Source organism: Nymphaea colorata, chromosome 8, assembly GCF_008831285.2.
Source record: "Nymphaea colorata isolate Beijing-Zhang1983 chromosome 8, ASM883128v2, whole genome shotgun sequence".
Lineage (NCBI taxonomy): Eukaryota > Viridiplantae > Streptophyta > Magnoliopsida > Nymphaeales > Nymphaeaceae > Nymphaea > Nymphaea colorata.
In genome coordinates this window covers 7,213,515-7,234,658 of record NC_045145.1, presented here as the reverse complement: position 1 = coordinate 7,234,658, position 21,144 = coordinate 7,213,515, and the positions used below count along the sequence as shown (strand labels likewise).

The 21,144-nt window shown below is 40.1% G+C and overlaps 1 protein-coding gene across 3 annotated transcripts; it reads right to left on the bottom strand.

The window, feature by feature from the left end:
* Positions 1 to 457: 457 nt before the first annotated feature.
* Positions 458 to 16,191, bottom strand: LOC116258687 (dihydrolipoyllysine-residue succinyltransferase component of 2-oxoglutarate dehydrogenase complex 2, mitochondrial-like). 3 transcript variants are annotated; one of them, XM_031635990.1, is made up of 15 exons: positions 16,037 to 16,191; positions 14,954 to 15,036; positions 14,671 to 14,748; positions 10,504 to 10,561; positions 10,385 to 10,412; positions 10,195 to 10,265; positions 10,035 to 10,109; positions 9,870 to 9,925; positions 9,740 to 9,784; positions 9,352 to 9,618; positions 9,139 to 9,233; positions 8,470 to 8,560; positions 8,269 to 8,379; positions 1,066 to 1,260; positions 458 to 970 (listed from the first exon to the last, which is right to left on the bottom strand). In XM_031635990.1, the coding sequence occupies exons 2-15, from the start codon at positions 15,014 to 15,016 to the stop codon at positions 779 to 781; spliced, it is 1,425 nt and encodes a 474-aa protein (XP_031491850.1). In that variant the 5' UTR covers positions 15,017 to 15,036; positions 16,037 to 16,191; the 3' UTR covers positions 458 to 778. The 3 variants fall into 3 exon arrangements, with proteins under 3 accessions (XP_031491850.1, XP_031491849.1, XP_031491851.1); XM_031635989.2 differs by having other exon boundaries at positions 15,994 to 16,190; XM_031635991.2 differs by having other exon boundaries at positions 14,954 to 15,024; positions 15,994 to 16,190.
* Positions 16,192 to 21,144: the final 4,953 nt, after the last annotated feature.

Here is a 21,144-nt window from a genome sequence, read left to right as displayed (position 1 = left end):
CAAGTCCATTTGGTAACGATTTATAAATGTCGGAGTCCTTCCAATAAAATGTCAGGGCAATGTTGCTTTAATGAGTATAATTCGTCATCGGATGAGCTTATTCGGCAGACTTTATTCATTCTGTCAGTTTAAATTTGTTAAATTTTCAGAAAATGAACGGAAAGAAGGGAAACACAACGGTAGGTTGCAATGAGAATTGTGAAACTTTTCCATAAAGAGTTGCTTCTGGAAAACATTTACACTTACTCAAATTAACCGAAAAAAGTTAACAAGTACGGTATACTTCTTATACCTGTGATAATGTATCAAACACTGGATGATACGCCTTTCAGAGCTAGGAGCTCATCTGATTTCAGGACAAAAAGCAAGATTCACTAGGTCACTTACTAACACGGACACCAGTAAAGCAGCAACTGCTGTCGAAAATCTGCGCATGCAAGACTACTGAAAAGCAGAATACACAGAACGGTCCAACAACCATAGTTTTACATTCAAAAGCATGTTCAGCATACAAAATTGTATGCTGTAAATGGTTTTCCACTGTAGAAGTATACAACGGAATCTTAACTTGGATGAATTATGGGGAAAAAAGAAAATACCTCGACAAATGCCCTTGATTAGGCACTTAAACTGATATCCGGTACTTTATGATCGGCCTAGCATCACGCAATAAGACCATTATAAGCTACAAAACTTTCACCATACAAGGTGGCTTGCACCCTTCAAGAATTATATTTAAAACATGTGTATCACAAGTTCCACTGTTGTTTGGCTGCATTTAAAGATCCAAAAGAAGCCTGCGAGGATCCTCCACCACATCCTTAATGCGCCGCAAGAAAAAGACTGCCTCTCTTCCATCGATAAGGCGATGATCGTATGTTAAAGCAATGTACATCATCGGCCTCCCAACAATATTACCACCCACAACCATTGGCCGATTTACAATGCTGTGCATTCCGAGTATAGCAGACTGCACGGAAAAGAAAAACAAGATTTAGTGGTAGTAAATTGAATGTCAAGATGATAAAAGATTGAAGGTGCAAGTAAACAGATCAGTCCTCGTACCTGTGGAGGATTGATTATGGGTGTACTTAGAAGGCTTCCATATACGCCACCATTTGATATTGTGAAAGTGCCACCAGCCATCTCATCAATTGAGATTGTTCCATCAGTGGCCTTTTTAGCAAGAGAACTAATTTCCTTTTCTACCTCCGCAAAGTTCATTTTATCGGCTTTCCGAATAACAGGCACAACGAGACCCTGCAAGAAACATTAAACCATCTCTTAAGAGCTCCATGCCAGCCATGACTATGCAAAGTTCCATCAGACAAATGACTATGCAATGCAACCCGTAACTGTGAGCAGGATACATCGTCCATATGCAGGCACATGTGCTATGCTAAAAGCTACAGAGAGACATGCGCATTTATAAACCATGGATCTAACCAGGTGATCATGTTGCACGCAGAAGACACAAGATCCACGGTTTTGCAAAGCTGAATCCATACTTCTCGAAAACTGAGGATTGCAATTTCATAATTGGTGATACTCTCCATGACCGATACAAATAACATTCTACTCGACCATAGCTTGACAGTGAATAATTCACCTCCCAAGATACTGTATCAACTATCAGGCTACTCACGACGGGTGCGGCGCAGCAAGAACCTGATTGCCGCAAGACTTCAAACTACCGAACGGGGCGCAAAAGTAGTTTGAGAAAACAAGTGTATAAAGAATGCTTGTGAATAAAGAAATCTCGCAATGTATTCGCTTAGAAAATTAGTACATCACGAGAAAGATAAGTAAGGAGAATGATCTCGACTTTACTTATGTAGGATGGCCGAGGCCACTTACAGGATTCCTATGCCGACCACCCAAAACAAGAAATCCCAATACTTGACACTTAGACCGGTGGGAGGGTACTCCCTTACAAGTAAACATGCATAAGCAAATGACTCAACATAAGCAAAGGAAGCACAATGCAAAACAAAGCAAATGACTGTACAGACTCCCAGACACAGGGAAACAGGCTCCCCCCTTCAAGTTATGCACCGTCCTCGGCGCCAGCAGTTTCATGATAGGCCTTGACTTCCAGCGGGTAGCGCTGCTTCATGCGAAATGCATACTCCTAGGTGGGGTTGTGTTCGCCTATCCACCTCACTTGGTACTTCTTCGGCTCCTCCAAATAGTTTGTCTTGTGCCGAAGAATCTCTTCCATCTGACGGTCCGCCACTCGCTTGGTCGGTGGGGCTCGCTGCAGGATCGGGTCTCGTTCTGGAACGCTTCGCTCGGGGTCTTCCTCATCGACATAGAAGGGCTTCAGGTTACAAACATGTAACACTGAATGCACCTTAAAATCTGGCGGCAAGTCTAGCTTGTAGGCTAGCTTTTCGATTCTCTTCAGCACTGTGAAGGGTCCCTCATACTTGTGGATCAATGACCTGTGTCGACCACGGAAAATGCCCGTGCGATCAGGATAGAGCTTTACGAGGACTTGATCACCCACTCGGAATTCCATTGGCCTTCGATTCCGATCTGCAAACTTTTTCATCTTTTTGGCGGCCTTGTGTAAGAACGCCTTAGCCATATCCGTCTGTTCCTGCCAATCGCGAACGAACTGGTAGGCAAAAGTGGGTCTTCCCTTTTCTTGGACTGCAAGGGTATGCGGCATCAACGGTTGTTGTCCAGTGGCTATTTCGAATGGACTATGTCCAGAAGACTCGCTCTTCTGCAAATTGTAGCAAAATTGAGCTACATCCAACAATTTCACCCAATCCTTTTGATTCGCACTGACAGTGTCGAAGGTATTGTTCCAACAATCCGTTGATTCGTTCAGTTTGGCCGTCCGTTTGAGGGTGGAAACTTGTTGAGAATAATAAATCCGAACCCAACAAACGAAATACTTCGCGCCAAAATTTCCCTGTGAAGCGAGCGTCCCGATCACTGACAATGCTTTTTGGCACGCCCCAATGCTTGACAATATGCTTCACGAACAACTCGACCGTCTTTTCCACGGGACATTCTTTAGAGGCTGGGATGAAGGTGGCATACTTTGAAAATCTATCCACAACCACAAGGATGAAGCTGAAGCCGTCAACTTTGGGCAAGCTGACGATGAAGTCCATGGAGAGGCATTCACACAGACGTTCTGGAATAGGAAGAGGCTCCAGGAGACCGACAGGCTTCTGGTTTGTTCCCTTGTCCTGCTGACAGATCAAGCATGTTTTCACATATGCTTCAACGTCGTCGCGCATCTGTGGCCAGTAGTAGCCACGTTCGAGCAGTGCCAGTGTCCGCTCCTGGCCAGGATGGCCAACCCACAACGAGTCATGACACTCCTTCAGCAACTTTCGTCGGAGATTGCCCCATCTAGGCATGAACACTCATATGCCCTTTGCCATCAAAAGTCCATCTTGTAGCCAGAATCGTCGCGTCTTTCCCGCCTCCGTTGTTTCGACCAAGTGCTTGGCCACTGGGTCCTGCTTCATGCCTTCTCGAATCCGCCAGAGAAGAGCACCCTCGAGTTGCGCTTCGGATGATGCTGTCCGGGTAGCTGCCAACTCCGCCTTCCGACTCATTGCATCGGCTACGACGTTTGTCTTCCCTGCCTTGTATTCCAAGGCAAAATTGAATTCTGCAAGGAATTCCTGCCATCGAGCTTGCTTCGGACTCAACTTCTTTTGAGTCTGGAAGTAGCTTGTGGCTACATTATCAGTCTTTACCACGAATTGAGACCCCAATAAGTAATCTCCATGTGCGAAGACAATGAATAATGGCCGTCATTTCCCTTTCGTGCACGGAGTAACGTCGCTCCGCGTCTTTCAGCTTCCGACTCTCATAGGCAACTGGATAACCTTCCTGCATCAAAACTCCGCCAATGGCAAAATCTGATGCATCCGTGTGGACTTCAAATTTCCTTGTGTGGTCGGGCAACCTGAGCACAGGCTCCTGCGTCAGGGCCCTCTTCAACTTGTCGAAGGCATCTTCTTCGAGCTCTTTCCAAGCCCAAGTTCGGTTTTTCTTTTCTGTGTCCATTCGCAGCTGACCTTTTCCCACAATGTGACCGAGAAAACTGATTTCCGATTAGCCGAATAGGCACTTCTCGCGCTTCACATAGAGTTCGTTTTCCTCCAATACTTTGAACACTGTTCACAAGTGTTCCACATGGTCCCTCATGGAGCTGCTGTACACTACAATGTCATCAAGATAGACTACCACGAACTTATCTAAGTACGGATAAAATATCTTGTTCATTAGAGTCGAAAAAGTGGCTGGGGCATTCGTCAACCCGAACGGCATTACCAAGAATTCAAAGGCACCGTAAGGAGTGACGCAAGTGGTCTTTAGCTCGTCGCCATCAACAATCTGAACTTGCCAATATCCTGATCTGAGGTCTAACTTGGAAAACACTTGAGCTTTGCCTAGTTGATCAAACAGATCTGCAATCAAAGGTAAGGGGTACTTGTTCTTCACTGTTACCTTGTTCAACGCTCGATAATCCACACATAGCCTTTTGGAGCCGTCATGGTTCGCTTGGAATAACACTGGTGCACCAAAAGGAGCTTTGGAGGGTCTGATTATACCTCCAGCTAGCATCTCGTCCAACTGTCGCCGAAGTTCTCTTAATTCTGCAGGGGCCATTCGATATGGTGCCATTGCCGGGGGTTTGGCACCAGGAAGGAGTTCGATGGCATGATCCACCTCACGTCGAGGTGGCAGCCGTCTAGGGAGCTCCGTAGGCATTGTTCCTGTGAATTCCGCTAAGACAGGCGCAAGCGCCTCTGGGACCAAACCAGGGGAGTCATTAGTCACTTCCCTGATTGCCACCAAGTACGTCTCTTCGTCGTGCTTGAGGCCTTTCTTCAACTGAAGGGCAGATATCATTGCGGCTTTGCCCTTATCCCTCTTTATCGATGTTACTGGAACCATACAAGGGGACTTCTCATCCATGATACTGATACTGCGTAGGTGCGGCATTGGGACCATTTTCGCAGTACTGAGGAGCTCCATGCCTAGGATCATCCGAAAATCATCCATCGGGACCACCGAGAAGTTGGCCCTTCCTGACCAACTCTCAATCTTCACAACCGCATCCCGGGCCACTCCGTGGATGGGTTTGGCCTCTGAGTTCACCGCCTTCATGCGTAACTCTCCCCTCTCAAGGGTTAGGCCTAATCTCCTCGCCTCCTCAACTGAGACAAAGTTATGTGTGGCTCCCGTGTCTACCATAGCCAGGGTAGACCTTCCATTTACCAGGATTTCCAAGTACATGAGGTCGTTAGAAGGTGTCGCTGTCACCTTCACTTTTTCCTCCCTTTTTATGGTGTTCAGAAGTTGAAGTGCACCCATCTTTGGTCCTTCCCCTTCTTCACCTTGTACCGCATTAGCAGATTGCCTTGAAGAGCTTGCTTGATTGTCCCTGTTTACACGCTTTGGACATTGCCTTCCTAAGTGATTGCCATCAAAAAACCAACATTTCAACACTCTAGTCTGAGAGTTGTCGTTTCTGCGAAAGAAAGTTCTTCTTTCGACTTGGCGCTGAGTTGATGGTTCATCTTTCCGTTCCCTTCGATCATCTTTCTTTCCTCCATGGTCAGGCTTCCTCGACGGCTTGAAGGCGTTAGTGTAGCTCTTACGCTGAGTATCAGCCAAACGTTCTGCTACCACATAAGCATCCTCCAAGATCTCCGGATTACTCCTTTCCACTTCGGATTGTGCCCACGACTGAAGTCCCAAAATAAACCAGTTCAATTTATCTTGTTCTTGCATATCTGGCACATCTAACATCAGCCTTTGATAGGCCCTCACGTAATCTTGCAAGGATCCGGTATGTTTCAATTCACCAACCATCCGATAGGCATGGCGTGTCGCATTCGGGGGCATGAAGTAAGTTCTTAACTCTCGCTGAAAATCTTCGAAAGTGTCTATTGTGCAGATCCCCTTTTGAATGTCGAGCATTTTCCTTCTCCACCATGCCACAGCATCGCCCTCTAGCAACATAGCCGCAGTCTTGACTTGAAGGTCGTCCCCCATAACGCCTTGCAAGTCCAGGTAATACTCCACTTGGAATAAAAAGTTGTCGATCACTCGACTATCCCGAGTTCCATTGTATTTAGCTAGTCTCTGAACGTCGACCCTCGCTGGCCGATCGTCACCTCCACCTACAGAGATTTGTCGCTGTAGTGTGCGGTTCTTTACCTAAAGTTCCTTCACTTCAGCCTATAAAGCGGTCCCGATTCATGGCTACTAGGACGGCCATTTGTTCCCGTAGTACCTTAATCTCGTCCTTCATTTCCCCGAAGGACTCAGCTGCATTACCCAACGCTTCTTCATGAGTAGTTACGTCGGTAGCCAGCTTGTTCACCATCTCGGTCAGGTCTTCCTGACCCTGGGATGTACCCATCTCGTCAGAATGGGCTACCCCCTTGCCCTTGGCACTTCGCAGATTGTATTGAGTCGCTAGGGCTTCTTCCTCTTCGATCAACGATCGTCGGAGGTCTCTTTCGATCAACGATCGTCGGCGTGTAGTTCTACACCGACTATCCAACCGCTTCCCCAGATTGCCGAACCTGGGCTCTGATACCAGTTGTCACGGGCTGACAACTTCGGCCCGTGTGGTGCGGCAAGAACCTGATTGCCGCAAGTCTTCGAACCACCGAACGGGGCGCAAAAGTAGTTTGAGAAAACAAATGTATAAAAAATGCTTGTGAATAAAGAAATATCACAATGTATTCGCTTGGAAAATTAGTACATCACGAGAAAGATAAGTAAGGAGAATGATCTCGACTTTACTTATGTAGGATGGCCGAGACCACTTACAGGATTCCTATGCCGACCACCCAAAACAAGAAATCCCAATACTTGACACTTAGACCGGTGGGAGGGTACTCCCTTACAAGTAAACATGCATAAGCAAATGAATCAACATAAGCAAAGGAAGCACAATGCAAAACAAAGCAAAAGACTGTACAGACTCCCAGAGACAAGGGAACATACAGAGTGATTAGTACAAATTAAGTAGAAAAATGAGAAATATGAGATTGAATCAGATATTAATAATAACAATAACAAACCTGCTTGATTTTGTCAGTGCATTCTGGTACCTCTACAATGATTTAAGTAGAACCATTCAAAAAACAACATTATTATGCCTAAGAAATGTGAGTGAAATATGCTTCTAAACTTTTTCATGTGGTTCAGCAGGATTTTTTTGGCAAATAAGCAGCATGCATATCTTGGGCGTAGATAAGTCCCATGGCTTCCTCCCAACTTCAAAAATTAGTTATAAGCAATTTATGCAGATTGAAGCCACATCATAGAAATTGGTGAACTCTTTTGTTATCCCATTATGCATCCAATGAATATACACATGGACTAACCTTCCGCTCCTTGGGTTCAATAGTCTGGTCAGTAAAGGAATCAAAGCCATTTAAACAAAAATTAGAAAACTGATCTGGTCTTTAGTTGGATTGCCCCTAAACTTGGACACTTATAAGAAGGGATTGGTTGTTCAGTATGAAAATGTAGGACATCAACATGTTTTCTTTGCTTAACACATGTTTTAGAGTGCTGTGAACTACAGCCACTAGACTATAGCGAAGCTTAAAGTAATGCATTGGGTGGAGCAATGAGGGAAAGAGAGTTCTATCCTAAAATAGGTTAATATCCATAATCATTATTTAACAGTAAGTGGAAACAATTTTTTTTTTTAATCTATCTTATGACATAGTAGTCAGAAAGTAGTGAAAAAGCTGGAGGCTTTGGGAAAACATGTAATGGTGGTTGTCTCAGTTCAATTAAAGCCAAATAAGTGGACAAGAGCTATGATTATCAATGCAACAAAAAGAAGACAGCATATCATAGGAACTGGAATCACAGAGAGAGAACCCTTTCCATCATAAAGTCCACAATTTGATACTCAAATGGAACATTGGATCAACAAGCCCTACAAGAGTTGTCACCATGGAGGATAAAGTGAAAGAGATTAAATGGAGGATAAAGTGAAAGAGTGGAGGATAAAGTGAAAGAGATTAAATGGAGGACAAAGTGAAAGAGTGGAGGATAAAGTGAAAGAGATTAACAAGATAATCCAATGTGCAAATCATTAGTAGCTTTTAGCAAAAGCATGCACAATCTAATATACAGTTGATAACCAGAGGACCCTTATTTCACATTGACAAAGCCAACAACAGGCAGCGAGATGAAAATTTCTAAAATAAAATGCAATAGCTGGATATATTAGTGTTAGGCATTATGTGAACAAACCTTAGGAGTACCAACGGCGATACTTATGTCAATGTCATCGCGATAAATGATGTCTTCACCATCAATGACTGCATTAATTATTGGCTGCTGCTGGAGGCCACTAACAGCAGCCTGAATAAAAAATGCAAGAAACATGATACAGATCAACAAATAGAAGCAGTGAATAAAGAGTAATTTATAAAATAATCTGGAAAGACATACCTTTATAAATCCCGACATAAATCCAAGCTTAACACCATGTTTTTCTAGGAATGCATCTTTGTAATCAGATCGGAGTTTCATCAGGTTTGTCCTTCATCATTAGAAACCAAACTGTAATCAATTTTTATGTACCATGGGAGAACATTTATATGAGGAGTAAACTTTAATTAAAAAGGAGATTGTTATAAATAAGAGCAAATCTTACATATCCTATAGATATTCATACAAAGTTGTGCTAATGCTAGCTTAGAGACAGTACAAATTGGCTTTCTTTTTTGGCGTATGGTATGAAAAGCTGTAAAAAGGAGATTGTTATAAATAAGAGCAAATCTTACATATCCTATAGATATTCATACAAAGTTGTGCTAATGCTAGCTTAGAGACAGTACAAATTGGCTTTCTTTTTTGGCGTACAGTATGAAAAGCTGGTGAGGTTATACTAATCCTAACCTCAAAACAACGATCAAGTTGTGGTTCAATCCAAAATCAAAACAACTACTTGTGCAGATCATTTATCCTCATTTGTGTGGCAGAAGAACTGAAATACCTTAACTAGACATCTACTCTAGGATTCATGCTTATGCATCCTCAAACATATATGAAAAAAGTATGGCAGAATACCATATGTTTAACAAGAACATGAGAGCGAAAGTAAACAATGGCACCTACATGTCAACTTCATTGAATGTGGTCAGCATGGCGTAAGTGTTCTGAGAATCTTTCAAACGGGTTGCAACTCTTTTCCTCAATCTCGTCATTGGAACCTGCAATCATCGTCAGATTAAAACCCAGATAATTTATAGCTGATCAACTACTTTTTCATCTTCATATAGACCCTACACTAGTAACAAACATTTTCCAAAAGAAATATTTTTTACTTACTCGTCTTTCCCTCTCCTTGGGAGGAAGCTGAGGTTCAGTAGGTGAGGTTTTAGATATTGGTGGAGAAGAAGGTGGAGATTTCACCACAGTATGCCCCTCCGATGGCTGCTTCTTTTCTACTGTTTGTGCAGCTGTAGAGGGGGGTGGTGGTGGAACATCTTCGGGAGACTCCTCTTTTGTTGGAGCATCTGATTCAGCAACACCAGATTTGGAAATGATAGCAATCTTGGTTCCCGGAACAACAATATCACCTTTCTTAGCTACAAACTGTAATGAATTATGCATAAACAAAATTTTTCCGAGGATTAAAGGTGATTTTATAACAAGGCTCATTTAAGCAAGTTTAAATCAAATAAATTAATCAAAATGTCATGTAATACATATATACCCTCTGGATTGTCCCAGCTTCAGGGCTTGCAACATCAATAGTAACCTGGAGGGTAGACAGTGTTTGTATGCTTTAGAAGCAGCATTGTTTCCTATAAATTTCCTCAAATGCAATTCATAATAATAAACACCTTATCTGTCTCAACTTGGGCTATTGTTTCATCAATTGCAACTTTATCTCCAGGTTCTGATTCAGATGGAGAAAACATAAAAATTGAGTCAAGCTATTTGCAGATAACCAAAGTATTGTCACATAGACATACACATCATGGGAAAACACTTTCGATATTACATACTCTTCAGAAATGTGGCTAGTGTTCCATCAGTAATGGATTCACCCATATAAGGGACAACAGCATCAACCAAGTCACCTACATTTTGAAATTTTGATAAATGACTAGCTCAATTAATCAAATGGATAATGACAACATTACAAGTATTTGCCATATATTGCACCTGATTCTGAGGAAAATGATCTGCTCCACCTGGCATCTGAAGAACCTCTTCTAAGTAATACACCAAATTCGCTGCAGAATAAACAGGTATGAAACCAAAACAATTGCAATAGCAGCATGCATCTGAAAGTAGCTTAAACTGTAAAAGGCTAAACTAAAAGGTTAGCTGGAAAAAAGTGAAGGTTCCTTACCTTGTGACCTTCCAACCAATTGGCCTTCCTGAGACAATTTAAAAAGAACAATCAACATCTGGAAAGAAGAAGAAAAGAGGTGTGCTACTAACCAAACTGTAGAACTCATTGAACCGTACCAGATAAATGAAAGCTGAAATTTCTGACATGCTCATACCCTCTTAAAAGAAGCAATCTCTGAAGAAAGTTTGAAGGAGTTGAGTCACCAAATGGAAAATTGGCAATATAGAAACAAAATAAAATAAGTCTTGCAGTAGACCATTTGAATTGTCATTCTAACAAGCTTAAAAAAGAAAAAAAGAATCATCGTTAATAATAAAAACAAGAGAATATGGAACCTATGCAACAAGAACACTAGTCGACTAACAATTTGGGATGAAAGCACATGGATCACTTGCCCACCTAATGATCAGTCTTTGTCAGGAAATGACAAAATTTTACAATCTGCCAACCTGTGTTCTACATTACATTGTCCATCATATGATACATTACATAGCACACACTTAAAACTAATTTCAGGGGTGCAACTATCCTGTATCAGATGCAACTTATGATACAGCTCCTATATCTTACCTTACAACACAGTGTAATTATAATACATGGTTACACTTGAAAATATGAAAGGGTGATAAAAAGTTGTTTTTTCTTCTGGACTTACATAAGTTACTTAAGGCTGAAAATAATTTCCCTACAAAAAGGCATTCTCATGCATTTAAAGTAAAGATAAAATCTAGAGCTGATTTCACACAATAAAATTAGTTCTTTCATTGCTTTTTTTTTTTTCTTCCAGAGCCTATGTTTGCCCTCAGGAATAACAAATTTCCAATTTTATGTTAAACTAACTGAACATTCCAAGGAGCAAGTCAAACACCAAAAAAAAAAAACACATTTAAGTATCAAAAGTAATTTAAGTGGTCAATTCTAGTCACTTCCAGGTGTGGAGCTAGAATTTTTTCTAGGGGGGGCCTATAATTTCCAAAAATTTTACACAAGTCATATCAAAACTTTTGGAAATAGCAAGTAGTATTTTTTTCCTCTTTCCCCAAAACTCAGTTTGGTTTGTGTTTGTGGGTGGATTGGTGCTGAGGGGTGGGGGGATGGGGAAGGGGTCCATGGCCCATGCCAACCCCCTTGGTTCAGCCCATGATTACTTCCAATGAAAGTGTGCATGTTGTGGACAGCATATACTTGTTATTTTCTAACTTTTACGCAATTCATATTTTGCAATTTAATCTTTTTGACTTTTTTATATTTAAACTTAAACTTGCGTTTTTATGTTATGCCATCTAACTTTGGACTCAACTGATATGGGTTATAATAAGCCCTTTATTCCCTGAATTGAATGGGTTGGTGACTCTACACCAAGAATCAACCTTATATGATCTCATCATCAACATCCACTCAATAACTTTCCTTTGCACTGGCACTAGGTAGAAGTCAGTCTTCTTGCAAGCTACACCCTGATTAGTTTTAATAACAAAAATGATCACCCTCCTAGAATAAGTGTGCCATGCTTGAGAAAAACTTGAAACTTTTATCTCCATATACTATTAAATTGAGAAAGCATGATGCAAAAGCCAACTCAAATAGTGAAAAACTAGACATGCAATTAATTCTGGCCATACCACAAGAAAATAGGATGAAAAAGTACTCGCAGTGGGTCGGATTATGCCACAATTGGTCTTAAGTTCTCAACAGCAGATAAAACCTTTGTAATCTAAAAGAAAAGACAAAAAAACAGAAGGAATGCCACAGTGTGGTGAGTTTGAAACTTTGATATCTTATCAAGCTTCCTTTTTTCAGAAAAGGATGTCTTCAACAATTTATGTGTGTTTTCCAATTTCAGTTGTTAGTGTAAACTATTAGTGCTGAGAATTATCAACCACTGCAAGTTAACTGCCATTGGGCACTTGACTGTCTCCCACTTCCTCTGTTGGATAACAGGAACTTGGTGAGTAGGATGAAAATCAATGTGCAGGTTCATGTACCAGGTCTCCCAATTTCTGGTGAAATTTTTGTTTCCGAAGATGGTGATGGTGCACCTCATCAGGAAGGGAGTCCACCTTGCACACACACCATCCATGCAAATTGTTCAGGTTGTGAGGAGTCTCTTTCTTCCCATTTTGCATCTTGTTCCAGAAAGCCAGGGTTACCATTCTTCAGTAATTAAGCAAACCCATCCGTCATTATCCTAAAAAACTCACATGAATAGATTTACCAGAATGATCACAGATGTCTAACCCACTAGATAAAAGCTTTGAAGTCTCTAGCACATGGACATTTGAATTAGGGTGATGCATCCATGTCAACACGCCAAGACACATTCAGACATGGGGTGCCAGCCTGGACATGGTATTGCACATGCTGCATACAGTCAAACACATCTGAGCCAGAACTGATTTTTTGGATATTGTAAAGTTTGACCTGGTTTAAAATTGGCATACATATATATATATATATATATATATATATATATATATATATATATATATATGGAGCATTGACAACTTGACATATCGAGCCTTGGAGTCCTCCTTAGCACGATTCCTTTTCGGGTGACTCCAATGAGTAGACAGTTCTTCAGCAGGCACTCTCTCTTGACAGGGTGAAACCTCTAGCCTCCTTAGCACGAACTTCTTTCCGGTGACTCCAATAACTCTGGAAACAGTTCTCTAGCAGATAGTCTCTCCCACTTTCTCTCCATCACTCTATCTGCTCTCTCAATTTTGCTTCCACTCTCCGTCACTCTTTTTTAGCTCCCTTCCTCTCTCTTGATCTCTCTCCTTGTCTTCGTCTCTCTTTCCACCCATTTCTCTCAATCTCCCTTCCTCTCCTTGCCTCTCTATCTTGACTTCCTTCCCACTATTTGTCTCTATCTGTTGTCCTCTCTCTATCACAATCCTCCTCCCTCTATTTGTCTCTCCTTCTCTCCCACTCAATCAATATACTTTCTTCTTTGCTAGCTAGTCTGGTTATTACTTTATATGTTACAATTTATAAAGTATGAATTGTGAATGCATTATCTTGTTTGCTTGTTTAAGACCTTACCTTGAAAGACACACACACATATACATATAGTCACGTCCCCACACCTAAGTTTTTTTAAAATTACTTTGTGCCCAATGTCGGTATCCATGACACAAAGCTTGAAATAGAGGAGGTTCCCTTTTTATTATTTCCTTTCAGCCCTAAAGATGGAGAAATAGGTAGGATTCCAAGCCCTAGTTCCTATGGAACCTTTCGAAAACAAAGCACAAAGCACTCACAAAATGAAGCATAAGGCTTTGCTCGTTGGTGAAAGGATAGGGTAGGACCGTAAGAGTGAAGAGCAGAAGAAAGAAAATCTGTGCATCTGACTGGTTCATCATCTGTCTCTCCCTCTCTCCAAAAAGACCAGCCACTCCTAGTTATACACAATCAGTGAATTGTACTCACCAACAGAGTCAAAGGGGACAAACGACAAACCATCCTCTTTGTTTTGTGCCACATATAGCAGTGAAACTCTTCACTTGCTTGTTGCATTTCCTTAGGAATAATGCAGGGTCTACCTTTTCCCAATCATATACACCTCCTCAGACCACATAACACTGGAATCAAGGAAAATCAAACCATGATTTGCTTTGGAATCATTGGCGTTCACATATAGCCCTTTTCCCAACTAATTTCATGTTATCAAACAAAAAGATGCACCTAATTCTGATTCCTAACAAACAATTGACCACAATATGATTTTTTGTCTTAAAATTTTTAAAAAGTTTTCAAAACAGATATTCTGGAAAAATGAGAAATATTATTTGCACAGTTGAAGACATTCTAAGATGATGCTTATAGAAAACCATTTAAGATATCTATCATATTCCAAGTATTTTCTGAATCCCTTAATTTCATTCCCTTAAAATTCCATGTTTAAAAGGAAACCACTTTTCAACCTCACGGCCTCACCCACTTGAGGTATACGTTTTATGCCTTCTAAACAAAACATCAGGGGCTTCACTTCTTCACCTTATGAGTTATGAACAAATTATGGACATTATTGGCCAGTATAAGCAGTAAATGGGTTCTAAAGGTTGATTGGCAATTGGATCCACTTCCAACATATATTATCTAATATCAATCTACCCCTTTGCTCATGTGAGTGTCTCCATTCCACTATTTTCTCATGAATAAGCACTGGATGTCACAGTGCTATTCAATTACCTGAGATAAGTCGAGCCATGAGGTTGCCATGCTATTCTTGATAAATCACTGGACAGAAACAATATCATAATAACAGGACTGCACCGTACCTCTTTTGACAAAGTAGAAAAACTCCTCTCTAGCATAGGCAGTTCAGGAGAAATTTTATGCAAGAACTGCCCATTTCTCTGCAAGAAGAAGCTCTCACATTATGATTGTTTAAATAGAAAGTAAGAGACTAAAACACATGTACACACAGGAACACACACATGCAGATAAAGAAACTTAAGCCAACATGCACAGTCTATAAGATGAAAACGGTGAACCAGATGGGTGATAAATATTGATCCCTTTTAAAAAAATTTAATCAAGTGAAATGATAGGAGATATTACCAATAAAGAACCAGCAGTGGATGATTGGCTGCGGCCAACTTTTTGTATCACTGCCCGCATCATTTTTCCTCCTTTTGGAGCCCCTTATCATATAGAGAATAAAGAACACAGATCAGTGAAGGTTTGAGTTGGATATTCAGTAGGTCTAAGACGCTAAGTTATTATTGTTTTGTTTTTTTCTGTTTCTTTTACTGCAGTCTATATAGTATATACTAATAGAAAAAATGAAAATCTCTAAACTGCAATTCTTGCGTCAGGGATATCCATTTGCATTAGGAGCACCAAGATGCCGTTGACCATAGAACTGATTGCACTTGCCATCAGCTTCAGATTTTTATACTTTGCAGAGAAACCATCATAATCTGAATGCCTTAACCATACTATGTGCGGTTGGCTTTACGAATCTTATTCCGCACCCTTCACATGTAGAAATGTGACCTCAGCCATTTACAGAGAAATAAATTAAAAAAGAAAATATAGCAAACACAACCATGAGAACCTGCAATAACTGATCGATAACCTATCACGACGAATTAACGGTTCAACCAATGAAGAAAAGGAATTGCTAGCACTCCGGGAAAAGAAGCGATGCTATGAAGCGTGTGATAATATGATCATTCTCTAAAAAAAGCAAACTTCATTTACGTGTTCAACTGAACTTTTCCTTCGTTTCTGGTGCATCTCAGGATTTGAAAAAAAAAATCCACAGAAGGGATATTGAAATTCCCAAATAACAGGAAAGGGAGTAAAAATACAAAAACGCAAAAGGAAAGGATCTCCACGAAATTTTTGCAAATATCCACAAGAAGGAACAAAAAACAAACATCTAAAGCCCTAATACTGCTTAACTGAACCACCAGCACGTAATACTATGTTGCGCAGCAACAAAAGATCGAAGAAACCACCAAGCTTCCATTTAATTAGATCGAAAACTAATGGTTATGAGAATCGGCAGCGCAAACACGAAAATTAAGATGAGAAAGAAGGTAAAACAAAATCCGCAAAAATTGGAGACCCAAAATAACGCGTGTGACGCTCACCGATAGAATCACCAAGAGGAAGGAACAGAAATGAATGTCGGACCTGAGAGAAGAAAAAAGAGACGGCAACCAGAATCGAATCGGAAGACAGAAAGGGAGAGAGAGAGGGAGGAAGGCGAGAATGGAGGGAGAAGCGGCGCAAGGACCTCGCTAGAAAGCCATCGATTTCCGTTCTCTGACCCAAACCCACCCGAACCGAGACTTTTTTCTTTTAAAGAAAATTCTTCTCAAACTTTAGCTGTAATTTTGCTTTTCCAGGGTTTTTTTTTTCATTCTTGAGAAACTTCTACTGAAAGGTCCACCGCTTAGGGATAATTGTAATTTTGGGGCTCATATTTCCCTTTATTTTCTTACGCGTGTTTTATTTTTGCTCACAAATTTTCATAAAAAAAACTCCTACTTAAATCATGACGTAGTGATACTCTCTCAAATACTGTAAATAGTTGTATACATGGAATTTGAATTGAATGATGTAGTCTAAGATTGCATATACGGCATTTGAGTTGAAAAATATATTGTAAAACTACATGTCAGTTAAAAATAGTAAGAGTGTCTAAAATATGGATGCAATTCTGAACCAAAAAAAAAAAAAAAAAAAAAAGGAAGGAAAGGGACTTTTTCTCCTCACCCAAGTCCCAATTCCTCTGGTTTACCCTCGATATTGTGCCCTAGTTCATTCTTATAAAGTAAATATTTTGCAATTCGTCATCATAAGTGAAATGACCAAAAGGTGATATCGTTAATGAAAATTTCTTTTTAGTCCTAAACATGTGTGAATGGGGACAAGCGGGCCATGTGGTCATTACCCAATTTTGTTTGACTAAAAAAATATGCCCAAAAAAAAAAAAAAAGAAGGGGGAAAAAGCATTTCGGATCCTAAGTTTGCTGCCAACGTATCGAATAAATTATTACTAAAGTATTGATCCAACGGAACTGGAAGTCCAATGGAAAAAACAAAAAAGAAAGAAGCAAAGGCGGCAGGATACCAACCAACGGCGAGGATCCTTTTGAAAAGTGATCCGACCAACGACGAGAGAGGATCTGTTTCTGCTTTCGGGTCAAAGCTTAAATGATTTGTACCAAGATTTCAAAGGGGAAAACCAGATATCCAAACCCTGACCCGACATCTCCAGTCAGCTATTTCGACCGGCAAGCTAAAACACCTACGGATATAAACGGATCAGTTACCATTGTTCTGACTTTGAATCTGCTTAATTGGATCTGGTAAAAAAGTCTAGCTTCAGTTACTAATCAAATACTGTTTTCATGAATGTACTCGATCCTAATCTGCCATATTAGACTGAAATTTGACAAAAATATTCAGCCTCGTTACAATAACCGTTGGATTTAATGTTAATTGCATTTAAATTTTGCAGAACAAATAGGGTATGAATTCCAATCCAAATCCAATTCCAGTTACATAGGGTCCACTTAACTTTAGTTTAGTAAAAACTGGATCCATTTATGCTTTATTTTGTGAGTGTCACTCTTTTTCTCTCTCTCTCTTACTGTTTGATGCACAAGAAGAATTTAATGTGGCAAATTTACTATGATAAAAAGAATTTAATGTGGCAAATTTACCATGATAAATTTTTACAGGATGAAATTTTTTCTCTTTCAATCTGAAGGCCCGCTTGATACACAGGAAGAATTTAACGTGGTAAATTTAACCCTATTTGATGCACATGATAAAAATTCACATAAAAATAAATTGAAAGATGTCTTCCAAAACAACAAAATGTTGCATACATGCATCAAACGGGCCAACAAAATAACAAAATATTGCATACATACATCAAAACAACAAAATGTTGCATACATGGTAACAAAGAAAAATTAACCATGGTACAAAAGAGTGAGGAGGGAGATATGTTACTTTGCATTCAGAAATGCATGGAAATATGTTAAAATGTTCCACAGATAATTGTGCTTTCAGGCAGCCAACAAAACAAGCTTCCCTAATCCCTGCAGTGCCTCTTAAATTGCTAATGAGGCCTCTTAAATTGCTAATGAGGCAGACAATTAGACTATTATTTCAGCTGATGCCACACATTCTTTGGTTTTGGGTTGCCGTCTCAGCATAGAGTCAATTCTTCCAAACTCTTCTGGTTAGCTCATCAATGGACTCTTCTGGTTAGCTCTAGACAAAATTGAAGCCATGGCATTGAAGGTATAACGGTTGTGCTTAAACCCATCTTGTTTTTCAGCCCACAAGAAGAACTCCTAGGCACAATTCCATCCACACTTCAGCTCCCTCAAAACAGACTCCACAGTCCCAGTGGTGAGAGTCCTCCCCAATACACACAGCATCTCCTCCCGGTTTCTTTGCACTGGTTTCTTTGAGAATATCGACAAACGGGATTGACGGGGAAATACTCAAACGAGTCAGAGGATGCAAGATCATTAAAATTGTTGGATATGGTGGAAAGGGCGCCGACCCCGCCAAAAACGTTTACATCTCTCTAAATAAGGATAAGAAGCGACTAGTTTTCATGAAAGAACCAATCGAGATGAGGCTTAAAGAGGAGATGAAAAGAAAATCTGTCTGCACCAGGTGAGGAAGCATCAATGGAGTCGAGAGAATCACAACCAGGTGGAATACTCGAAGCAGGAAACAAGTCTTTTTCCAGCGATATTTGGGCGGGAGGAAGAAACAGATGAACACGAAAAATTTTGAAGTGGGGATGACCAAAAGCCCATCAAAGTCTGCGAGGCGAGTTGCAGAGGGAAGGAAGAACATGGAAGCAGGTGGTATCACGAGGCATGGAAAATTTTGTGCTTCCACAACAGTCAGTTACCGAGATATAATGTAACCTTCAATGCCAGACATTAAGATTCTTAGCTCCGGAAGCGCTCCGCAGCGGTGATGATCGATGCGGCCATTCTAGGAAGCCACCCGTTCCCAAATTTTTCAGATTGGAGAGATGGAGAGGGGAAGAGGCGACAAAGGGGAAAGAGCCCGAGAGAGGAGGGGAAGGAGGGAGCAAGAGAAGAGCTTCGAAAAGAAAAAAGATGGGCTTCGAAAAGAAAAGGTCGAGCGTTAGACGGGCAGGTGAAATTTCACATAGATTTCACCCTCCTCGTAAAATTTAACCCGACAATCAAACGGGCCATGTATTAAATAAATAAACAAAATAACATACAAGTAAGTGCCTTTTGTGATTTAAATTTGTCAACATGTCATCAGACTCAACGACCAGTTAATGGATCGTTGCATATTTCTTGGATCAGCTGGAAGACAAAGAAACAACCAACTGTTTTTCGTTAATGAGCAGAGGTAGAATATGCATGGACCGATGAAGATGTGGTATGTGAGTCTAACATGGTTAGACTGATTACGAATTTCCTCATTCCCAAGCACCAATTTCGTTTTGCGATCATCAAGCCACATTGTATATTGCCACTAATCCAGCCTTCCATGATCCGACAAAACATATCAATTCAATCTATCTTATAGTAAATGAAAAATTGCTTCAAGGTATGATCCAAACTTGCTATGTTTGGTTTGGATTGGTTATCTAATCGAACCGCCCCGAAAAAAACCGAATACAAAAAAAATAATAATTGATTAAGAAATTAGATCAGATTCGGATTTAAAAAGTGACAACCTATCAAATTTGGATATGGATTCAGATATACATAAATAACTGATCGGATTTGGATTCAATTTTGGATCAGATTTAACTTTAAAGAAATATTCTATATCCAATGTTCTTATATTTTGAAAATTAGCCAGATTCGATTCAAAATTCGGATTGGATTTCCGATTCAGATTTAAAGATGACTTTTCTTTGTTTGTGTTCGAATTTGAATATATAAATATCCAAAAAAATTAGATATAGTTAAAAGTATATGTGGTTCAAATATGAACTATTGACATCCTATTTAAGCTAAAGAAAACTCATGCATATAAAGAAGGAAAAATGAAACAACATGATAAATGAAGGAAAAGTGAAAGGAGAAATAGGGAGGAAGGCCCATGAGCACCCACACACTAGTGGGGCTGCACAGGAGCCGAGTTGAGCCCGAGCTTGGCCAGCTCGAGCTCGACTTGGCTCAAAAAACTCAAGCTCATGCTCGGCTCGAACTCGAGTTGAGCTCCTTATAGCAAACTCAAGCACGACCCGACTATACAAAATCGAGCTCCAACTCGACTCGTTTAACCCATTTAACTTGTTTAGGCGTTAACTCTTTCAGCGTTAACTCATGTAAACATTAACTCATTTAACTCGTGTAAGCGTTAACTCGTTTAACTCATGTAAGCGTTAACTCGTGTAACTCGTTTATCTGTGTAAGTGTTTAACTCGTGTAAATGTTAACTCATGTAACTTGTGAAAATTTGTTTTTACCTTTAAAAGTTATAACAAGTGATTAGGTGAACCAGTATTGGCAATATTATATAGAGTATCAATGTGAGTCGAGTCGAGTGTAAACAAGTCAAGTTTTTGAAACTTGAACTCGAGTCGTTTATCATTCGAGTATATTTGTAAGCTCGAACTTGGTTCATTTATAAATGAGTCGAGCACAAGCTGAGTTTTTTTGAGTGAGTTCGAGTCGAGCCTGAGTTGGTTCGGCTTGTTGTGCAACCCTACACACTAGTAATGTTATGCTAGTGTATTTTGCCATGAGGGGCAAATAAAAGATGTTATGGATCAGTTTTGCTGACTTCCCTTGCCTACATTGTTCCACCAAACCCTCGGAGCCAATCCTTTTCTCGGGAGAATGAAATGTGTTATTTCTATTATAGAGAGTTGAACGGAAGAGAAGAATGGACCTTGTCACGGGAAGAGTGATGATGAGAGCATAGTATTTTAAGAAGAGTGGTCTCTTTTGAACTTTTAGAAAATGATAGAACCGGTTCCCCCCTTTTCCAATAAGTTCCATATCGAAAGGACGTGAAATGACAACTACGAAGGGTAAAGTGCAACTTTCTTATGTCCTAGCTGACATTATGTTCGATAGAGAAAGAATTGATCACGTAAGTCATAGTCATACTGGTGCATGAATTTCTCATCATGTGTTAATATTGTTAATGACTGAAAATATTTCAGTTAATAGAAAAAGAAACTTTTTGTAAGGGCAAAAAAAATATAAAGAAAATAAAATATTAAAAAACATATTTTTAAATAATTACCAAAATATCCCCATTTT

Bases quoted from the DNA above. Each gene is read 5' to 3' on its own strand.
- LOC116258687 (XM_031635990.1), bottom strand. From the start codon at position 15,016: ATGATGCGGGCAGTGATACAAAAAGTTGGCCGCAGCCAATCATCCACT. The intron at 10,413-10,503 runs GTACGGTTCAAT...AAATTGTCTCAG, and splicing joins TTTCAGCTTTCATTTATCTG to GAAGGCCAATTGGTTGGAAG. The intron at 8,380-8,469 runs GTATGTCTTTCC...TTTTTTATTCAG, and splicing joins TTATGTCGGGATTTATAAAG to GCTGCTGTTAGTGGCCTCCA.